General features: G+C 36.4%; 5 protein-coding genes across 13 annotated transcripts; 3 read left to right on the top strand and 2 right to left on the bottom strand.

The window, feature by feature from the left end:
- Nucleotides 1-425: 425 nt before the first annotated feature.
- On the bottom strand, nt 426-2,433 carry LOC105168088 (nitrobindin heme-binding domain protein). The gene is made up of 4 exons (XM_011088022.3): nt 2,137-2,433; nt 1,900-2,040; nt 1,252-1,320; nt 426-749 (listed from the first exon to the last, which is right to left on the bottom strand). The coding sequence occupies exons 1-4, from the start codon at nt 2,299-2,301 to the stop codon at nt 630-632; spliced, it is 495 nt and encodes a 164-aa protein (XP_011086324.1). The 5' UTR covers nt 2,302-2,433; the 3' UTR covers nt 426-629.
- Nucleotides 2,434-3,512: 1,079 nt separating this feature from the next.
- Nucleotides 3,513-7,166, top strand: LOC105168087 (serine/threonine-protein kinase RHS3). Of its 5 annotated transcripts, none has more exons than XM_011088018.3 (5): nt 3,513-3,908; nt 4,104-4,225; nt 4,422-4,540; nt 4,804-5,642; nt 6,091-7,166. In XM_011088018.3, the coding sequence occupies exons 3-5, from the start codon at nt 4,538-4,540 to the stop codon at nt 6,959-6,961; spliced, it is 1,713 nt and encodes a 570-aa protein (XP_011086320.1). In that variant the 5' UTR covers nt 3,513-3,908; nt 4,104-4,225; nt 4,422-4,537; the 3' UTR covers nt 6,962-7,166. The 5 variants fall into 5 exon arrangements, with proteins under 5 accessions (XP_011086320.1, XP_011086319.1, XP_088739398.1 ...); XM_011088017.3 differs by having other exon boundaries at nt 4,089-4,225; XM_088883272.1 differs by lacking the exon at nt 4,422-4,540.
- A 568-nt stretch (nt 7,167-7,734) lies between these two features.
- On the top strand, nt 7,735-12,328 carry LOC105168086 (isocitrate dehydrogenase [NADP]). Of its 3 annotated transcripts, XM_020695983.2 has the most exons (16): nt 7,735-7,967; nt 8,116-8,159; nt 8,671-8,714; nt 8,794-8,903; nt 9,067-9,104; nt 9,344-9,421; nt 9,510-9,563; nt 9,648-9,749; nt 9,915-10,006; nt 10,763-10,866; nt 10,993-11,061; nt 11,141-11,256; nt 11,392-11,426; nt 11,510-11,652; nt 11,739-11,861; nt 11,939-12,328. In XM_020695983.2, the coding sequence occupies exons 3-16, from the start codon at nt 8,679-8,681 to the stop codon at nt 12,030-12,032; spliced, it is 1,194 nt and encodes a 397-aa protein (XP_020551642.1). In that variant the 5' UTR covers nt 7,735-7,967; nt 8,116-8,159; nt 8,671-8,678; the 3' UTR covers nt 12,033-12,328. The 3 variants fall into 3 exon arrangements, with proteins under 3 accessions (XP_020551642.1, XP_011086317.1, XP_088739399.1); XM_011088015.3 differs by lacking the exon at nt 8,116-8,159; XM_088883273.1 differs by lacking the exons at nt 7,735-7,967; nt 8,116-8,159; nt 8,671-8,714; nt 9,067-9,104.
- Nucleotides 12,329-12,780: 452 nt separating this feature from the next.
- Nucleotides 12,781-15,009, top strand: LOC105168084 (Acid phosphatase/vanadium-dependent haloperoxidase-related protein). Its single transcript, XM_011088014.3, has 5 exons — nt 12,781-13,052; nt 13,145-13,279; nt 13,376-13,413; nt 13,565-13,631; nt 14,399-15,009. The coding sequence occupies exons 1-5, from the start codon at nt 12,870-12,872 to the stop codon at nt 14,792-14,794; spliced, it is 819 nt and encodes a 272-aa protein (XP_011086316.1). The 5' UTR covers nt 12,781-12,869; the 3' UTR covers nt 14,795-15,009.
- A 144-nt stretch (nt 15,010-15,153) lies between these two features.
- On the bottom strand, nt 15,154-18,482 carry LOC105168083 (protein SOMBRERO). Of its 3 annotated transcripts, none has more exons than XM_011088013.3 (4): nt 18,346-18,482; nt 17,706-17,887; nt 16,087-16,364; nt 15,154-15,845 (listed from the first exon to the last, which is right to left on the bottom strand). In XM_011088013.3, the coding sequence occupies exons 2-4, from the start codon at nt 17,872-17,874 to the stop codon at nt 15,306-15,308; spliced, it is 987 nt and encodes a 328-aa protein (XP_011086315.1). In that variant the 5' UTR covers nt 17,875-17,887; nt 18,346-18,482; the 3' UTR covers nt 15,154-15,305. The 3 variants fall into 3 exon arrangements, with proteins under 3 accessions (XP_011086315.1, XP_088740426.1, XP_088740425.1); XM_088884300.1 differs by lacking the exon at nt 18,346-18,482 and adding an exon at nt 18,254-18,307; XM_088884299.1 differs by lacking the exon at nt 18,346-18,482 and having other exon boundaries at nt 17,706-18,240.
- Between the last annotated feature and the right edge of the window lie 1,039 nt (nt 18,483-19,521).

The following is a 19,521-nucleotide window of genomic DNA, read 5'->3' as shown; positions in this document are numbered from 1 at the left end:
TCTTTTGCACAACCATCGTTCTGAAACAGGCTAAAGCAAAACCTTTTTAGAAGGATAACGGAAAACCAGTTGCCCGAATGTTTTACGAAGAATATCCTAGCACAAAGGATTTTTTTTTCCTCCATAGAATCCATAGTTACATGATTATATTATTTTAATAAATTGGATGATTAAATAATACATTAAGTCACTCTATATATCAATATAACTAAAATTTTTAATAAATTATAATAAATTCACATAATAAGATGAATTTACTTTAAGTGATCGAACGTCCAGGGGAACATAGGCTTTCGGCCTAATTTTAATCACTAAGCTAAAAACTCATTATTGAAAGGATTTTTTCTTTTCAACAGTCATTTTCTACGCATCAAGAAGTTGTCACAACCCATAAAATTTTCAGTAGTAAGAGTCACTACTGACGGTGACTTGTCAAAGAATCTTTTGTATCCGTTTACTTCTCTTTTCTTTATTGATAATCTTTTAGTTGAATATCTTGTCAACAATTGTCACATCAAATTTCAAGCCCTCAACTTCAAGGATGTCTAAAGATGTAGGAGAGTAACTGCAATAGCGATGGGTGGTACAACCGCTGATTTATTCATCACAACCTGGGAAAAGGGTTGTCGTCATAGCTTTTTAAGGACGGCCTTCAAATGCGGCTGCAGGCTTGTGAGGTTGGTGGCCATCTCAACCACGTATGATAATTCTCCACTAATCACTTCATAGATTCGACTCATCTCTTTCACCTGCCATCACAGAAACAATGTGTTATTCTTGATACATATTAATGCCGTTCCCTAATTTCTGGTCTTAAATTTATGGTAAATTTCATTTATACGTATTTTTTATAAAATTACAAATACATCTCTTGAAAGGTGTTAGTGCACTATTTTTGTGGCAGCTTTTGCCTCGGAATAGGGGGCGTAATACCTACAACCTCAATGGGTGTTTTTAATTTTATAAAGGGTAGGCAGTGTATTGTATTTGGGCCTAAATTATCTTGAGCTTCAAGAGGCTTCTAGAATGACTAGCTAATACAAACTCAGCCCATTTCGAATGTAGATGTACTATTTAACTTGTCAACTTAAGGTGTACAAGGACTCAAGAATTATTCACATGTTAATGGGAAGACATCTTCCTGACAATAGAGCTTGGGGATCCATCATGCGACTACGCAATTAAGATAGTAGAAGTGAAAACAAACATACTGAAATAGTTCAAAAAACATGCACATCTCTACTGATTTACCTTGGTAGCATTCCCAACAAGGGCACTCTTTAGCTTCACTCTTCTCTGTTCTGCATCATATGTTCCTTTCTGCAGATCAATGTAGAACCACAGCATAATAGCATCAGACGCTAGCTAATTCTACTTGTATCTAGTTTTCTTCTATCTAAGTGGTGACAAAACCTATCAGCCCATTTCGGAGGTGATTAACAGCTGCACCATAAGTATGAAAATTTTCTGGCGAAATACCATGAGATCGTTGATCAGTTGGGAAATTTTCTCTCCTTAGACAGCATGGAAACTTGCAGTTACTACATATTCTAATCAAATCAAGAATCAAGTTGCTCTGACTTACAAGCTACACATATAACATCAACCACTAAAATAACCAAGTTAAGCAATCAATTGTGCAAAATTCATAGCTAGAACATATGATTTCTTGGCTTTTTCTTTTTCGCAAGAAAGGTAAATTGGCCTATGCAGGGAATAAGGCATCCCCTGGTTCCAAAACTAGCTGAGAAAACAGAAACACTTCTCTCGAGCAACCTAATAGACTACAGAAGGAGGACATCCTACTGCAACATTCACCACTGTCTACCATCTTAAGACTTATCCATGGATGATCATCCCTGTGGCAACTTAACACACTGATGAGAGAATGATGATTACCTGAACCTCAACGAGAGCAGTGCTCTGAGCAATAACAACTTCAATTGTACCATCGAGTTTAGGCCGCCAGAAACCACTCTCGGAATGCATTGGCTCTCCGCTGCTCAATTTCCACGTCTTGGAAGAATAAGCTATCACGGGCTTCCCTCGTCAAAATATAAAATTCCTTCAGATCCTATATATTTGTGCCGTAATTTCAAAACGGTTTTGCATTCAGACAATTGGAAACGAAGGTACCTTGTTGGGAACGTGAGAGAATTGAAGCTCCTCGGAGTACTTGAAAGGGGAGATGGTCGGGAAACTGCCTTCCCCTTGTCCCCTCCACGTGCCCAGCAAGTACGACAGCGGCTGGACCGCCGGATGCACAGCCGCTTGCTGCAGCGGTAGGGAGTTTTCAGCCATCTCCACGCTTTAGTTCCGGCTGTTTTGCGCTCGTTTGAACCTTACGGGCCTCTGCTTCTCCGTCGGCTTTGGGGAGATAAAGTAGCCGTTTCTGACTTGTGCGATAACTGTATAATACGTCTGGTAATTCCAAATCACATTTATTCGGGCGGGCGACCTATGAGTCTGGTGGGTCGGATCGGATCCGGCGTTAGGCCGGCATTTATCTCCACTACCAAAAATAATTGATTTTCCTCATTATGTCAAGAATATTATTGTCATATAAAATCAATACAAAAATTTAAAATTTAATCATAGTTATATATTTAATTGGACGGGAAATCTATTCTTATATTTGAATTTGTATTTTGAATGTTTTGGCGATAAGAGAAAAAAATAGAGATAAGTAAGTGTGTGTTGAAAATAGATGGGGTTTGAATTTATCTTTTGAGATAATTTAAAATATTTTAAAAAAAGTGGTGCAGGTTTGATATTGGGATTTGAGAAAGAAAAGTCACTGTTCATTGTCAAATCATATATCTTTTATATATATTTTTATATATAAATATGTATGTATATAAATAGTGTATGTTTAATGTTGTATTTGTTAGACACAAAAATCACTGTTTATTGTCAAATCATGTCTCTTTTATATTATTAAAATATAGAAAGTTGAAAAATAAAAAAACACATAAATAAAGTGTAGAGACACAAAAATAAATATTAAATGTGTTTTATCTCATTTCAAAAAATGTGAAAACATGAATCAAACATTAAAATTTCATCAAAGAAATGAAGATAGAAGGGGGAAATATTCACCATCATATATTGATCTTGCATATTAAATTCAACTCAAATATTTCCCATATTTTTTTTCAGCTTTTTTATTTATTATTATTTTTTTATAAAAATATAGTTCGTTAGAGGTCTATCGAAATAGATTGAATTTTCTGTTACAAATCATATTTCATCTTTTACTGTATTTAAAAAATACATATTAAGTATATAAAATATTTCTCAAAATAAAAAAACGTGATGCCGACCTGTGTATTGAATGGTGTAGAAAATGGGATAGAGTTTGCAACACAAAATTTAATCTGCCACCAAAGTATAATATATAATTTGTCATATTTTAGGGAGTGAAAATGGAATTAAAAGAGAGAAGTGGGGCAGAAATGAGAATATTGAAAATTAATTCCTACCACGAGTATATTCAGAGTTTGAAATGCCGAAGCCGATCCTCGCGTATCCCCCGATCTGGCCTGCCACCTCCACTGACCTCTTCTCCCTTTCATCCCTCCACGTCTCTCTCTCTCTCTCTCTCTCTCATTCTTTTATTCAGTCCTGGGTATAAAATGGATTTTCCATTTCTATTTTTATTTCTTTTCCTCGCTTCCCGCAAATTTCTCTCCTCGCCCATCCACCAAACGGATGATGCCTTTGATTGTAGCAACAACCACAACGATGTCAAATACCAAACTCCATTGCACGTAGTGGCAATGGATTTTATCAAAGTCCCTTTATTTTCTTGTGGGATTTCCCTGTGTCCTTCTGCCTGCCTTTCCATAAACCAAAACACCTTCTCCAATGTTCGCTGATTCCTTGGAGGCCATAGCAGAGCCCACCTGGTGAGTTCTTCGTATGGAATAATATGGGTTGTATGTACATTTGCATGCACGAGGATTATCAGTGTATCATTGTGTCATATAGGAATGAAGATTTGATGTTTAGATCAAGAATTCATTGCCTGATGAAGAACAAGAACATGGGCAGATTTTGCATTTTGTAATTCGTTTTACTATTTGCAGAGTTTTTTGTTTCAGAATCTTGTCGTGTAAGCCCCTGGCGATGTTATTTTGTCTCACGGGTGCAGACTTGATTGTTATCAGTATTTCCTGTCGATTGATTCGGCTATAAATGCAAGTGGAACAATATCAGGAAAAAGGTACCTATTGATATAACAATTTTGGGATTGCCATAGACTTCAATGGTCTGCATGAATTGAAAAATGTTGAAGATGGGTAATTGAAATGTATCTCTATGTTTCCTTTTCAATGTTGTTTCCGGAGACGTTAGAATCATCATCAAAACTGGCATAGGTTTATAACGAAATTGTAACTCTGATTTTCCTATGATTTTAGAGCAAATTTCAGGGCAGTGGCACCGTCTGTGATCCTAAATTTGATTGGAAATGAGGAGGAAGCTTAATTATCTTCAGGGAGCTAACTGTTAGAGGATTTTGTTACGTATCCTGGAAATGGTTAGAGAAAGATTTACAGCTTGTGCACATATGCATAATATAGCTTCATGACTATTCTGAAAATGAAGTTTGCTCTGTAGTTATTAGTTTTTATCTTATTCTTGGAGTTCTTCCTCAGTAGAGTAATTTGATAGATCAAATGGAATAGGGCATAACGGGTTTTAGTTTTCATCTTTTGATTCTTGCATTTGATTCTTAATGGTTCTTCATTGATTCGGTGATGAGATAAATGGATAAGATTTATGTGTTTTCTTCAAATGTAGATGAGTCACACACCATCAGAAGACAATGCGTGTGAACCTGGCCAGCAGGACCTGGCAAGCAAAAGTTCTGCCACATCAACTTCAAATATATCTAAGGACTTGAAGAAATCAGATCAACTGCCAAAAAGAAGCGCCAATCCTGGCCGTGTCTCTCCATGTGAACCTTTATCTGTAGGTCCCAACTCTGAATTTAATTCAACCTCCACTCATAAATCGCCAAGTGAATTTAGAAGAAATGACGCAGTGACTCCAATTGGTTCAAGTCCATGCCCATTGCCCAGTCCTAAAATATTTACGGATACAGATTATCTGACAAGTGGATCACCCGCAATATCTTCTAACTTAAAATCAAGTAATGCTAAGAGCGGAGTATCAAATATCAATCATGGCTGGGGCGGTGTTAGCAGCAATCGCAGTGACAGCTTAGAAAGTACAAGTGCACCCCTCAAGCCCCATACTGGTGGTGATGGCAGATGGGATGCCATAAATTCTGCTTCTCAAAGAGATTCTCATCTTGGCCTTAGCAGTTTTCGTCTCCTAAAGCGCCTTGGTTATGGAGACATTGGAAGTGTCTACCTTGTTGAACTCCGAGGAACAAATGCCTTCTTCGCCATGAAGGTTATGGATAAAGGTTCTCTTGCAAGCAGAAATAAGCTACTCAGAGCTCAAACAGAAAGAGAGATTCTTGGTCTTCTTGATCATCCTTTCTTACCTACCTTATATTCTTACTTTGAGACTGATAAGTTTTATTGCTTGGTCATGGAGTTTTGCAGTGGAGGTAACCTTCATACTCTTCGGCAAAAGCAGCCCAATAAGCATTTTACAGAGGAAGCTGCCAGGTCACTACCCACTTACGTTATTGATCTTTATGCGCCTTTCTCATTTACATGCCATCTCAATTTTTCTCCACTGCATGCTAGTAAATTTGGACTATAGTGTTAGGATTTGACTACTTGCACCATTGTCACATCAGTCACATTCCACACTAGGGGGAGCCTTATTTATGTAACTGATATTTGCTTTCTCTTATTATATCTTTTGCATTTATTATCATCATTGATGAACTCGCCTATGAGCTATGTCACCAATTTTTTGTGTTACTTCTTTTCCACAATCCGAGTTGGTTTTTCTTGAAGCCGAAACTGTTATTCTACGTCTATCTGATGCATGATTAGCCTTAGGCATCCCATGACTAATTGTTTGTTCTGTGTACATTCTCCGACATGAATTTGGCAAAGCAAATAGCACCCTATTTGACATTTTGTTTATTAATTCTACTTTTTACAGATTTTATGCATCAGAGGTCTTGTTAGCACTCGAGTATCTGCACATGCTAGGAATTGTTTACCGGGACCTGAAGCCAGAAAATGTCCTAGTGAGAGAAGAGGGCCACATCATGCTTTCCGACTTTGACCTCTCACTTCGTTGTTCTGTCAGTCCAACACTCGTAAAATCTTCATCTGTTCATGTGGCAAATCAGAGTGAAATTCCTGGTGGCATCTTGGATGATGACCATGCTGTACGTGGGTGCATGCAGCCATCAACTTTTCTTCCGCGCCTCCTTCCTACCAAAAAGAATCGCAAATCCAAATCTGATTTCGGGCTGGGTAACAATTCTAACTCCCTTCCCGAGCTAATGGCTGAGCCAACAAACGTTCGTTCCATGTCATTCGTTGGGACTCACGAATACCTAGCCCCGGAGATCATCCGTGGAGAAGGGCATGGCAGTGCAGTAGATTGGTGGACATTTGGCATCTTCTTGTACGAGCTCTTACACGGAACAACCCCGTTCAAGGGTGCTGGCAACCGCGCTACACTCTTTAATGTTGTTGGCCAACCATTAAAGTTCCCTGAAACTCCACAGGTTAGTCTTACAGCCAGGGATCTCATCAAAGGGCTCTTGGTGAAGGAACCACAGAAGAGAATTGCATACAAGAGAGGCGCTACCGAAATCAAACAGCATCCGTTCTTCGAGGGCGTGAACTGGGCTCTTGTAAGATGCGCCACGCCGCCACACGTTCCTGAACCTATAGACTTTACGCAGTTTGCGAGCAAAGATTCAGGCCATTCGGACAAGAAGGTTGCGGACATGGGAGGTGGTGATAAGACCAAAAGCAACTCAACTGATTCTTCTTATGTTGAATTTGAATATTTCTAGGACCGGAACGTCTTGACTTTATGATAATGATGTATGCATCTTTTCTGAGAGTGAGAGTGATTTACACGCTAATGTTGGCAGGTTGAAATTGTTCCGTGGTTTCAATTTTCTGGATGGTAACATTATGGGGATGGGAAACACAAATTCTTGTGAGGCGAACTGAAGAATGTGTTGCATTTGCAAGGTGGATGTTTCATTTGTACTAGTTGTACGTGCCAAGTTTGATGCATGTGTACAAAATATTTAAAAAATATAAATAATTACGTATCATTTACTGAAATCTTTTGTTGAATGGGATTGTAATTAAAATAAATAAATAAATAATTTTGAAATAGATTATATGAAACCGGAGAAAGAAAAAAAAAACTCAAAATAAATATAAGTATTTTAAAAATTAATATTTTACCGCTTGTGGGTAGAACTGAAAATATCGAATTTAGTTGTCAGATCAAGACACCAAAAAGGTGGTGGCCAATAATTATACAGTAATATAGTCAGCTCTTTCCAAGTTGTCGGGTTGATGATTTTGGGCTAAAAGATCCATGATGTTGGGTGTGTAATACCGATTGGACATTCCTGCAGTCCTATATAAAAAAATACTTTTAATCATAAATAACCACTTATGATATTGTAATGCTAATTTTTTTATTATACAAATAATATGTTTAAATTAATTATATTTATTTATAATATAAAATATTATTTATGTAATGATTGCACCAATGTTACTGCGATTTGTAGAAAAATTACATCAATTTGGTTACTATGTGTGAAACGGAACAGAAGTGAATTAAATTGGAGTTGTCGTGTTCTCAATAGCAAAGTAGCATTCAACCGGCCTATGTTTGTAACAAGCAAAGCAGTACTTGAAAGAACCGAATTCTATTACTGAATTGTGCAATTTCCTCTTCAATTTTGCTCAATATTCTTACTAATTTGAGTAGAGTTTCTGCGCCGATGGACTTCGAGAAGATAAAAGTCGACAATCCCATCGTAGAGATGGATGGTTAGTACCATGTTCCCAGTACATTCTGTGTTTCTGTCTGATCATCTCTTCTCTTTTGATTTCTTTTCCTGTCGTTTGCGCCGGTTTCTTGTCTGGAAAAAATGAATCATTGGGTGTTTGTCTCTTCATGGCTTTGGTTCCAATTTAGGTTAGACTGGAAGTGATTAGCGGAAACAGAGTATGATGTAGCAGGTGGGATTGCTTTCTAGAGCAGGACAATCTATCTTGGTTAAACCTAGTAGATGCTGATATCTTGTAGTAATAGTTGCATTTTTCATTTTTTACGCAACTCTGCCCTATGGGTTCTGGGCATATCGGGTGACTTTGAATGGTTAAGAAATTTTCATGATGGATATGGATCAAGCGTTTGCTTGCTTGGTTTTGACGGAAGACCTTGATGATAAGGTTACCTTTGGTGATTGAATGAAATGGAGTACCGGTTATCACAGGTCCAAAGCCATATTTATACAAGGTGTTCGAGTTGATTTATTGTAAATATCCTTCTCACTTTAGCTTCTCTGTTTTTTTATTTTTCATTTATTCTCTGGACCAAAGCCGATCAATGTTTTTTGAGAGTGTGTGTGTTTATTTTATGCATAATACAAGAAGAACATACTATCTTTATAGAGACAGTTCTCATACTTCAACGTATCTGCAAATTGGGAGCACAATCATAGTGACTTAAATGGAGAGTTTGGTGCAGGTGATGAAATGACTCGAGTGATCTGGAAATCGATCAAAGAAAAGGCATGTATAGTTATTTTATCCTTGTTGCTAATTTGAACATCACCATGCATTAGTCATAATGATTTCATATAATTTACAGCTTATTCTTCCTTTCCTGGAGCTAGACATCAAGTATTTTGACCTTGGTCTTCCTCATCGTGATGCCACGAATGATAAGGTTACAGTTGAAAGTGCAGAGGCCACACTTAAGTATGTAACTCATTTTCAAGTTCTTTTGTTTTTATTCTGAAAGATTCATGGGGATGCAAAAATGAATTTCTTGCTTGATCTATGGATTTTCAGTATGGGGCATGAAATTTCAAATTTTCATTTCATCTTGTATTACACCATAAGACCTTGTATTACACTCTAGGTACAATGTGGCAATTAAATGTGCAACCATTACTCCAGGTATGTGTACAATGTATATTAAACTCCACCGTTCAGACTTTATTATATTCATTCCAGTCAACACTTGGTGAAACCATTATTCACTGGATTGTTGTTGATGATCAATGTTGCTTTGGCTAAACATATAACTGAATTATCTCATCCACATCACAGCTCCACTTGTTACTATCCATATTAATTTGTTGTCCTGGTTCTATTTTATGTTGATATTTTTATGACTCTTTTGACTGATTGAATAGATGAGGCACGTGTTAAAGAGTTCAACTTGAGACATATGTGGAAGAGTCCAAATGGAACCATTCGAAACATCCTAAATGGTTGACTAAGTATCTTAGAACTTTCTTGATTCCGAATCTTCATTTGATTGCAGATTTTGACTGGTAATATTATTTTCACTTGCTACAGGAACAGTATTTAGAGAACCTATCATATGCAAGAATGTTCCTCGGCTTGTTCCAGGTTCTTATTATGAGGTGCTTGGAGTTACAACTAAAGCATTTCTTCCCTTGCTAATGCTAGTTACAAAATTTTGCCTATTCTTAGGTTGGACAAAACCAATATGCATTGGGAGACATGCTTTTGGTGATCAATATCGAGCTACCGATCTAGTCATTCAAGGACCTGGAAAACTTAAAATGGTGTTTGGTATACTTGCAACCATTATATTATTTCTGCATAGTATTCTATACATATAAATTTAGGTTTTCTTTATAGTGCTTAATTGAAATAAAGAAGACTCGTCTTTTGGAGTCGTATTGCTCTCAAATATATGCGATCTGCTATGACAAAGTGGCACGATACATGTTGCAGTGCCCACTATGGCTGAAGAGAGCACAGAGCTGGAGGTGTTCAACTTTACGGGGTCTGGTGGTGTAGCTCTGTCAATGTATAACACTGATGAGGTCTGAATCTATAACTTACCATTGAGTTCCTGTTATCATCTTGTTTATGTCACAGTAGTAATGGTGATGTGGTGATATAGAGCTTATAACACCACCCCAAGCTATCACTTCATTTACACTAAATAAGTCCAGCTTCAATTCAGATCTGCCTGTACAGACCAGTTAAGCAGCAGTGTTATTTTATCTTTTCTGTCTTTCTCTTTTTACTTTTTGAGGAGAAAACTTCCATCATTGAGATTATATTTTTGGACAGAAGGAAAAGATTTGAACTCTATGAGAGTTCTGAAAATGCAGAACCAGGTTAAAGAGTTTATAACTTATTTTTTACTGGCATTTTCTTTTTCATTCTATCTCTCCCCTATGCCATTACAAATAATTGGACATATGCGGAAACAACTTAACAATCTTATTGTGTGGGACTTTCCACCTATTGAGATCCTCCCTATTTTATAATAAAATAATTCCTATTGTGTTGTGTATTCCTGTTACTACCAAACACAATGCATGCAGAAGACTGATAGTTTTTGGCTTACACTAGATTATATGTAGTCCAGTGGGTAGCCAATAGAAAACTCTGTCTAGTCTCTAGGAATGATTTGGGCCTGGAAGAAATAAAATTGAATTTTGACTGATGACGCAGACTTGAAAGACCAAAAATATTTTACTGCATTTTCTTACAGAAAGGTCAGCAGTTACCTTCTAGAATCACCTTGTAATTTGCATGATGATAGGAGTGATATACTTCCCATTGCGCAGTCTATTCGTGCTTTTGCGGAGGCTTCAATGAACACTGCTTACCAGAAGCGGTGGCCTCTTTATCTTAGCACCAAAAATACCATTCTAAAGAAGTATGATGGAAGGTAGTGATTTTATTTTGTCTAGTATCCTAAGTTCTACAATTCCGTGCTATGCTCCACCATTTGTGAATTGAATTCTCCTTCTTTTTTTTCTTCTGCTGCTCATTTCTTTGATTTCAATTCCTGAAGATTCATGGAGATCTTCCAAGAAGTTTATGAAAGAGAATGGAGGTCCAAGTTCGAGGCTGCTGGGATCTGGTAGAACTAAGTTTATGAAAGAGAATGAGTCCACTTTGTCTCTTTTTCCTTTTTTAAATCTATTCTCTTGATACAATAGGTATGAGCATCGTCTTATAGATGATATGGTTGCTTATGCCCTAAAGAGCGAAGGAGGTTATGTTTGGGCGTGCAAAAATTATGATGGGGATGTTCAAAGTGATTTTTTAGCCCAAGGTTTGTAAAATACTTTGTACATCTAGCTTTAGCGCAATGAACACTTGCCTTTCCCAAAGGAAGAAGCAAAGTTATTTTTCGTTATTTCATTGCATTAGATTTGAGGTTACAAAGTATTCATTTCTCTTGATGCAGGATTCGGATCGCTAGGTTTGATGACATCAGTACTAGTATGCTTATTATATCATCGATCTCGTCCATCTCTTTTTCCCTTTTATGTTGTACCATTACCAACTTCTTAGTGTTTCAATAGGTATGCCCTGATGGAAAGACAATTGAGGCAGAGGCAGCACACGGCACAGTTACACGCCATTATCGTGTTCATCAAAAAGGAGGTGAAACTAGCACAAATAGCATAGCTTCAATCTTTGCCTGGTCACGGGGGCTTGCGCACAGGTAGCAGATTGATTTTCTCGTCTTCTGGTTCCATTAATATTCATTATTGCTTGTATATTAACGCATTACTTCATCGACTTTTCAAGGGCAAAATTAGACAACAATTCCAGACTCTTGGATTTCACAGAGAAACTTGAGGCTGCCTGCATTGCAAGTGTAGAGTCTGGAAAGATGACCAAGGATCTTGCTCTTCTTATTCACGGACCTAAGTGAGTACAATTCTTTTCTGTTCGATTTCCGTTCTTATATATTATACATTCCTCTAGCATGGGTGTGTTTCTTGCAGGGTGTCGAGGGATCAGTATTTGAATACTGAAGAGTTCATTGACGCGGTTGCTGAGGAATTGAGAGGTAGACTGCCGAAGAAGGCAAAGCTATGATCACCTCATTGGAATCTGGCATGGGAAGAGTATCTGAACTCGATGTTTCTTATCCCTATCTATGTATAATGTGAAGCTAATGTCTGTAGCAGTCCTTCCACCATCAATAAAGACAATGAAGGTGTGATTCCATCACGGGATTTTCACACATGTGTTATATGTGATTGTAGAATCAAGAATGGCTCCAATAGTAGCAAGCAGTAGTTCCTGTTGCAGTGAATGCTGTAAACCACTGCTGAGACGCATTCTGACATAACCCATCCCCAGATAAAGAAACGCATTCTTACATTGCTTCAGTGATACTTGTCATAGTGCTAAGTGCAAAGCGATGGATTTGTTTGCTTCTGTCACATTTTAGACATTGTTTAGCATATAATTAGTAACTAACTAGTCATCACGCCAAATTATTTGCATATGCATATAATAAATAATTTTTTTATATTTTAAAATATAATATAAATAAAAATAAAACATAATAAAAAAATTAACTTATTAAAATTTTGGAAGTCGATTAAGTCAATTGAGATCACACAAAATTGGTAAGGAAAAAAAAGGCCAAAATACTAGGAGAAGAAGTCGGGGCTTGAACCTCCGACCTTGTATTTCACAGCTACACGCTCTAACCAAGCTTGTTGTTTAGCACTTACACTAATATACGAGCAACCAAAATTGGGTTCTTTCTTGAATTACCAAAACTTTGCGAGGCTTCTTTTTAGTTTTCATAAAGCTCAGGGGGCGTTCAATCCAAAGCAGGAATTAAGTAATCCTACAGTTACAAACGCAATTGACCTTCAGAATATGAAGAGAAATTTCAAAAATTAGCAGCCGAATTCAATAATGTTACTGCAAATTTGCAACATTTCCAGCAGCCCATTTCTGGAAACCCGAAACAATTTTGCACCCACAAATCTCTTCCCCAAAAGAAATCCCATAGCTCCTTCTTTTCGCTTCCGTTGTGTCTCTGAACTCGCTTGTCAGAGTGTTTCAATCAATGATATTGCCGGCGTTTATCATAATAAGGTGCAGTTATTCGTTGAGATGGGCTGTTAGCTTTTGAATTTGGTGTTCTTTTTTCAGTTTGATTTTTTAGTTTGTATGAAATTGGTGTATAGGTTCTGGTAGCCGCAACTGTATCTGCAGCAATTGGGCAACTGACAAAACCGTTTACTTCGACACTCTTATATGGCAAGAAATTTGATTTAAGGGCTGCCGTTCAGGCTGGAGGATTCCCTTCCACACACTCTTCTGTAATCTTTTTTTTTCTTTTAAATTTAATTTAAAGATCATAAAAACAGATAGTCTTAGTCTCATCTAAATGTGTGTTGTTCATTCCCAAATTCCAGGCTGCTGTGGCAACTGCAACTTCTCTTGGTCTTGAAAGGTTTCCACTAGATTCTACCTTTGGATATCTAGTGATCAATTTGTTTATTTTCGGTTTTGTTTGGATGAGTGTCTATCTTTGGGAGAAAATGTGTGGCATTGGATTTTGATCATAGTTACTAATGCAAATGTTGCTGATGTATCTGTTACAGGGGATTTTCTGATGCTATTTTTGGTCTGGCTGTAGTTTATGCTAGCCTTATTATGTACGACGCTCAGGTTTGTGTTGAAATCTCTTCTCTTTCTCTGTTTGGTCAACTTAGGTTGCCAAAGCCAGCGTCAAATTAAGTACGTCAATTGAATACGTAATTCCATATTGAACTCTAGGATCTTGAAATGAAATACTGGGAACAGGTCTCTGCTCCAGCTGGTAATGAGCCAAAGATGTAATCTTTGTTTATTTGGTTACTTTGACTTTTCAATACTGACCAGCGAAGAAAAGAACCTAAGTTTAACAGAGCATTGATCAAGCCTTAAAAGCTCAAATTGTTTGTTTGTGTACTTGCACCAAAAATTTTGGCCTTCAGCTCCTAGTTTTAGTATGTCTTCTAGTTTCTGTCCCTTAAACTTGAATAAGCGTAAGGTTCCAGTCTATGTCCAATAGTCATCCATGTCAAAAATTGAATATTCTCTCAGCAGATTAAGCGTATCAAATATGCACATCGAGACTTCTCAAACGTGGTTAGACATTTGTATTGTTCCTTTTATGTAGTCTTCAGGTGGATTATGATTGTTTGATGTCATAGTAGCTGTGTAACATGCTAAAATGTTTTACACAAAAAGGTTAACTTTATCCATTTTTGGCAGTGTAGCTAAATTTACTGAAGTATCTTATTAGATTTAGGTTGAACAAGAGACCTCTTTACATGCCTCAAAATTGTTGAATTCACCAGGCAAAATCACTGGCATCTCTATTACATATAGTGATATGCAGCCTTTTACAGTTGTTTGGGGAGTTATTCAACTTCCCCTTTATGCTTTTGCAGGGAGTTAGGAGGGAAGTGGGCACTCATGCAAGAGAACTAAACAAAGTTCTGCTCAGAACCGCGTCACATTCAACTGCCTCCAGAAATGATGCCAAAGATCTGACCAATTCTTTCCCAAGAGAATCATCTCCAAAGATGGAGAACATTGACCCTCTTTTCTCAGATGCGACGAAGCCAACAAAATCTTCTCTATTACTCAAGACTGATGACAGGAAGCAGAGCAACACATCCTTTATAAGGTCCTCTAATGTAGTGTCTGAGGTCAATGGAGGATTAGAAAGTTCGGCAGAGAGTTGCCCTCAATTGAAAGAATCAATTGGCCACACAGAAATTGAAGTCGCAGCAGGTGCCTTGTTGGGTTTCTTAGTTAGTGTAGCAATATGCCCATATGTATAATACTATAGTATACGATTCATTTTTCTGAACATTTGAGTTCAAGTGTTAGCTTCTCCATGCAGCTCGAACGAGCATACATGGAATTTGTCAGGACATATTTGTACATTCTGATTGAAGGATTTCTCCTGACATATTTGACAGGACCCTTTTATGACCTAAACATAAAGTGTTCTTGAAGTTAGGCTTTCACCTCTTCCCACATTCATTGTTCCATATGATCAGCCCTTTGTGTTTGATGATACATAGAAACTTGTTTTTGTAGCTTCATACTTACGCAGAAGGTTGCATAACATTACTTCCAGCTAATTTGATAGTTGGAATTGCTATACACATTTTTCTACATTTAACTGACACTGAAATTGACAATGCATATGATAAGCAGAAAACCAAAATCTTGCACATAATCCCAAGTACTTGAAATATGCAGCCTCACAACATAAACGAATAGGTTTCAAAGGCTGAAGGCCAGGTTAGCCATAGCAACACAAATATCTTAAATTACCACAAAAAACTACTTGGAATATCTGGAAAGATCTGCTTCCAGCCCATGGTAAGAAAACGGAATCCTCTGGGTGGGTGGAACAAAATCAGCAACCTGAGAAAACTGGTGACATTTGCTGATATGGTCCATGGTCTGATGCGTAGCTCCCAGTAATTTGTCCAAAAACGACCAGTCACCGGAAAACTTCTCTGGCTGCATGAGCCCAGCACTGGTGCCACAGCCGGAGGTGGCGGCACTACCGGATGTTAACCTCAACAGGTTCTGGGAACTCTGCATGTCAATGGTGGGCAGTGGAAGTGAGGACAAGAATGAAGGTGGGACGGTATCGGGACTGAGTAGTTGTGGGAGATGCATGTTGGAAGTGTTGTGGTCATGAAATGTGTAGTTGTTATAATGTGGTAGATGATCTGAGTTCTGCTTCTGCTCTAAGGTACAACCACCAGCTGCATTGAAAGGCACAATGTGCTCTACTTCTTGGTCGAATTCGGGGTTGAAACCTCTGGTGTGGCTCTTCTTCTTGAATACTCTGCACACCACCCACCCATCTTCCTGTTTGATCAAAATTAAGTAGGACAAAGTCAGATTCTTAAGGGATATGATCATAATTAACCTTAAATAATACTATATACAGTGAGGCTTAAGAATCTTAACTTATAAAAAAATGTAAAAGAAAAACCACCATGTGATTTACATACATGCATGCATGTATAACTAAAAGCTATACATTTGTTGTCTGCGTATAAACAACGAATTTTTATGAAGAAAATGGAATTTAGTTTATAGTACGTACTTGGATTTCGTGATCAGGAGTGTGATCGTCCAATCGGTACTCGTGCATGATCCAATCAGTCTTCTGGCCGTGAGGGGCACGGCCGGTGTAGAAGACTAGGGTTTTTCTCATCCCGATTCTCTTGGAGGTGCTGAGATGGATGGCCTTGTCCCTCCCCGTCGCTTTCCAGAACCCCGCTGCCGTCGCCCGGTTCGTCCGGGTACCCGTCGGATACTTTTTGTCCTTGTGGCTGAAAAAGTACCATTCGTTTTGGGGCCCCGACCCTATTCTACATTTCTCTGCAATGCAAATTCATATCCATTACTATACATAATTACATTTTATGACGAGGAAATTTGCAATTTTAGTGTCGTTGTAACATAGGAGATGGCATTTTTTGTCCGATGCGAATTTATTTTTATAATTTAGTCATGTAATTTTAAATTTTGGCAGCTTTAGTCTTTTATTGTCGGAAAATCACATGTGACTGCACATGACTCGATTAAATTACAATTTTAGTCTTGTAAATCAAATTACACAGGACCAAAATGCCAACCACTTCTAAATTACATGACTAAATTTGCAATTTAATTAGATCATGTGTAAATTGCATGTAATTTTTATTATCAATTTGACTGAAAAAAGGCTAAAATTATCAAAACTTTAATATTATAAGACTAAATTATAAATATCAATTCATACAAGAAAAAGAATATCAACTCCTAATTATATGACTAAAAATTATAATTTTTTTTATTACGCAATTTAACCCCCTCAAAAATCTCTAAATTGTGAATTCTTGTTCAATTCTTTTACCAGTATTTGCATATCCTGATCCATCTTTCAAAGATCAGCTAATTAAATTTTTTGATGTATAAATGTAATTGTCTGAAATTGGTAGTAATTCATCAAATTAGAATAGAAACTTGTACATATAGCATAAAATTGCTAGGTAAATAAATATTCTCTAGGTTAACTCAAAATTATATACATCCTTTAATTTATATATGATTATTTAATAATTAGTACTTATATATATAAATAGCTCTTATTTGAAATATATATATATATATACATGCATACATATATATAGTAGTTTGGGTTTATTGGATGGAGTGAGATTTTAGTTTGTTCCCATGCAAATGCCGGCCGTATACTATACGTTTCCACTTCATCATACGCTTAATTTGCCATCAAACTCACAACTATATATAATATCATCACATTAATTACCTCATTTATACTCTATCCAACCCCAATTAAATAATTAAACTATATATACACTCTGTAAGGTTATATTTGGACGAAAGAATTTGAATTTCAAATTAATTAATATTATTTAAGAAACAATTTCAGATGATTCTATAAAATATAATTAAAAATGATCGAGCAGCAAAAGATTCGAATTTCTTTGTAATATATAATTATTCAATTATAGATTCCAAAAAGAATATGTTATATTTGAAATTCCTATCTTTAAATTTATTTAAAAAAATTATTTCCAAAAATACTACTACTACTCAAAGATCTTCAATGATTATATATATATATATATATATACATAAAATTAGAGGAAATTAAGATTAAATATGATAAAGAGGTGAATTTAATGTAAGAAGGGGAAAAATTAGGGCAGGTACCTTTGAGGTCCCAAGGTTCAAGTTTGTTGAGATCGACTTCCCTAATAACATCCAAGTCGATGTGTTGGTAAGAGACCTTCTTCCTTAGATAGTAGTAAAGCAGCTCCTCGTCGGTGGGATGGAACCTGAACCCTGGTGGAACTGATACTTCCCCATTTCCACCCATCATAATTATGTGTTTCCTGCACTTGTCATCCAATCCATTTCAATCAAATCAATTGTGCACATCCATCTACCTACATATACATATGATGATGTTCTTCTACTCTAGTGATTAATTAAGGATTGAATGAGTCAAACCCTAATTGTTACGACCTAGATTAAGATTAATCATGCACATGATCATGAACCCTAATTAACATCCATCTCGGAATAGCTACGACTGCAGCTCATGATCAAACCCTAGCTAGCTAGAGACATATGTATATGTATATGTATATATACACTAATTAAGCTTGTTGAGGTCAAACATGGAGCAAGCAACTACACATATGTATGAGTGTTACAACGTTGACAAACGAGATTTCATTTAGGGAGGGTGACGTAACCTTAACTAAACAGAAAACTTCGCAGGAAGCGAGGCAAATTAGGTGATGATCCATCAGCGGAAAGTTGATAAGAGAAGAGAGAGGAAGCAAACCTCTGATTTTAGGGTTTCCGATGCGCAGTGCCAAACGGAAAAGACAAGCAAAAGTGCCGGGGGAGAAATGAATTGTGATGAGAGTACGTACGTAAAACGGTAGCTGTTGGTTTATTATGAGCACACAAATCGAGTAGTGTCGTCGTTAAAAAGACCTGCATTCATATCTATATATCATATATACATACATATGTACTACAATTAAATATATATATATATATATGATCAATTCATTGCAGAAATTAATGAAGGCTAATTAGGTATTTCTAATATCCTTGTAACTAATAGGTTTAGTACTATGATGCATATTAATTTTGCCCTTTTCTTTTTTTTCCTTTTTATTTTACACTGACGCACATATTTAAGAAGGTCTTGTGCCCGAATCATTGGGTTGTCTCCCTAAGATCCATTGATATATTGATTGATAGGAAAACAAAGTAAGTACGATAAGAGGGTGTTGGGCTAATTAAGTTTATTTACAAAGTCGATTTATAAGACAATGTTTGAGCTTATAAGATGTTGTATACACGTAACTTATTTAAAAAGAAGTTATTCAAGTATCCAGCTAATAAATAGAGATTTAAAACAATTAAGTTGGGAACTCAAATTACGTACCAAATGCTTTCTAGCATCTTATAAGTTGTTTTAAGAATTTATAAACTGACCCAATCACTTGATAGATTTTTTATGTTATCTAATATTCTCCGGGTTGAAAAAGTCATATTTTTTCCATTATTCTGTAATTTGATGAAGTAGAATGCCTTGAACTTTTCATATTAAATTTGCTAGATCTTATGTTTTACTTAGAGTTGCTTATTTTATTTTCTCCAAACACATCTAAATACCGAAGGAGTAGTGTGTGATCCTACCACACCATGCATCGATCCAACGCTTTTTCAAGAAAAAATCGTGATGTTTAGCCAAAGAGAAGAATGAATCATCAAATTAGAATGTTTGATCAAGAACTTTTAATGAGAATCGGAAAAGAGATAAAAACTTGATAAATTTCAAACTGTATATAATCAATCATCCTTAATCCACACAACATCCATTGAAATATTTTTATAAGGGAAAAGTATCTTATTATGAGCAATATAATATTATAATAAAGAAAAGTATATAGTAGTGACAGAAATAATTATAAAAGAAACATATGTAATGAGGTTATTATAATTA

The sequence above is a fragment of the Sesamum indicum genome, linkage group LG8 (genome assembly GCF_026168435.1).
Source record: "Sesamum indicum cultivar Baizhima isolate 11 linkage group LG8, ASM2616843v1, whole genome shotgun sequence".
Lineage (NCBI taxonomy): Eukaryota > Viridiplantae > Streptophyta > Magnoliopsida > Lamiales > Pedaliaceae > Sesamum > Sesamum indicum.
The sequence above is the reverse complement of the archived record's forward strand: the minus strand, read 5'-3'. Positions and strand labels throughout refer to the sequence as shown.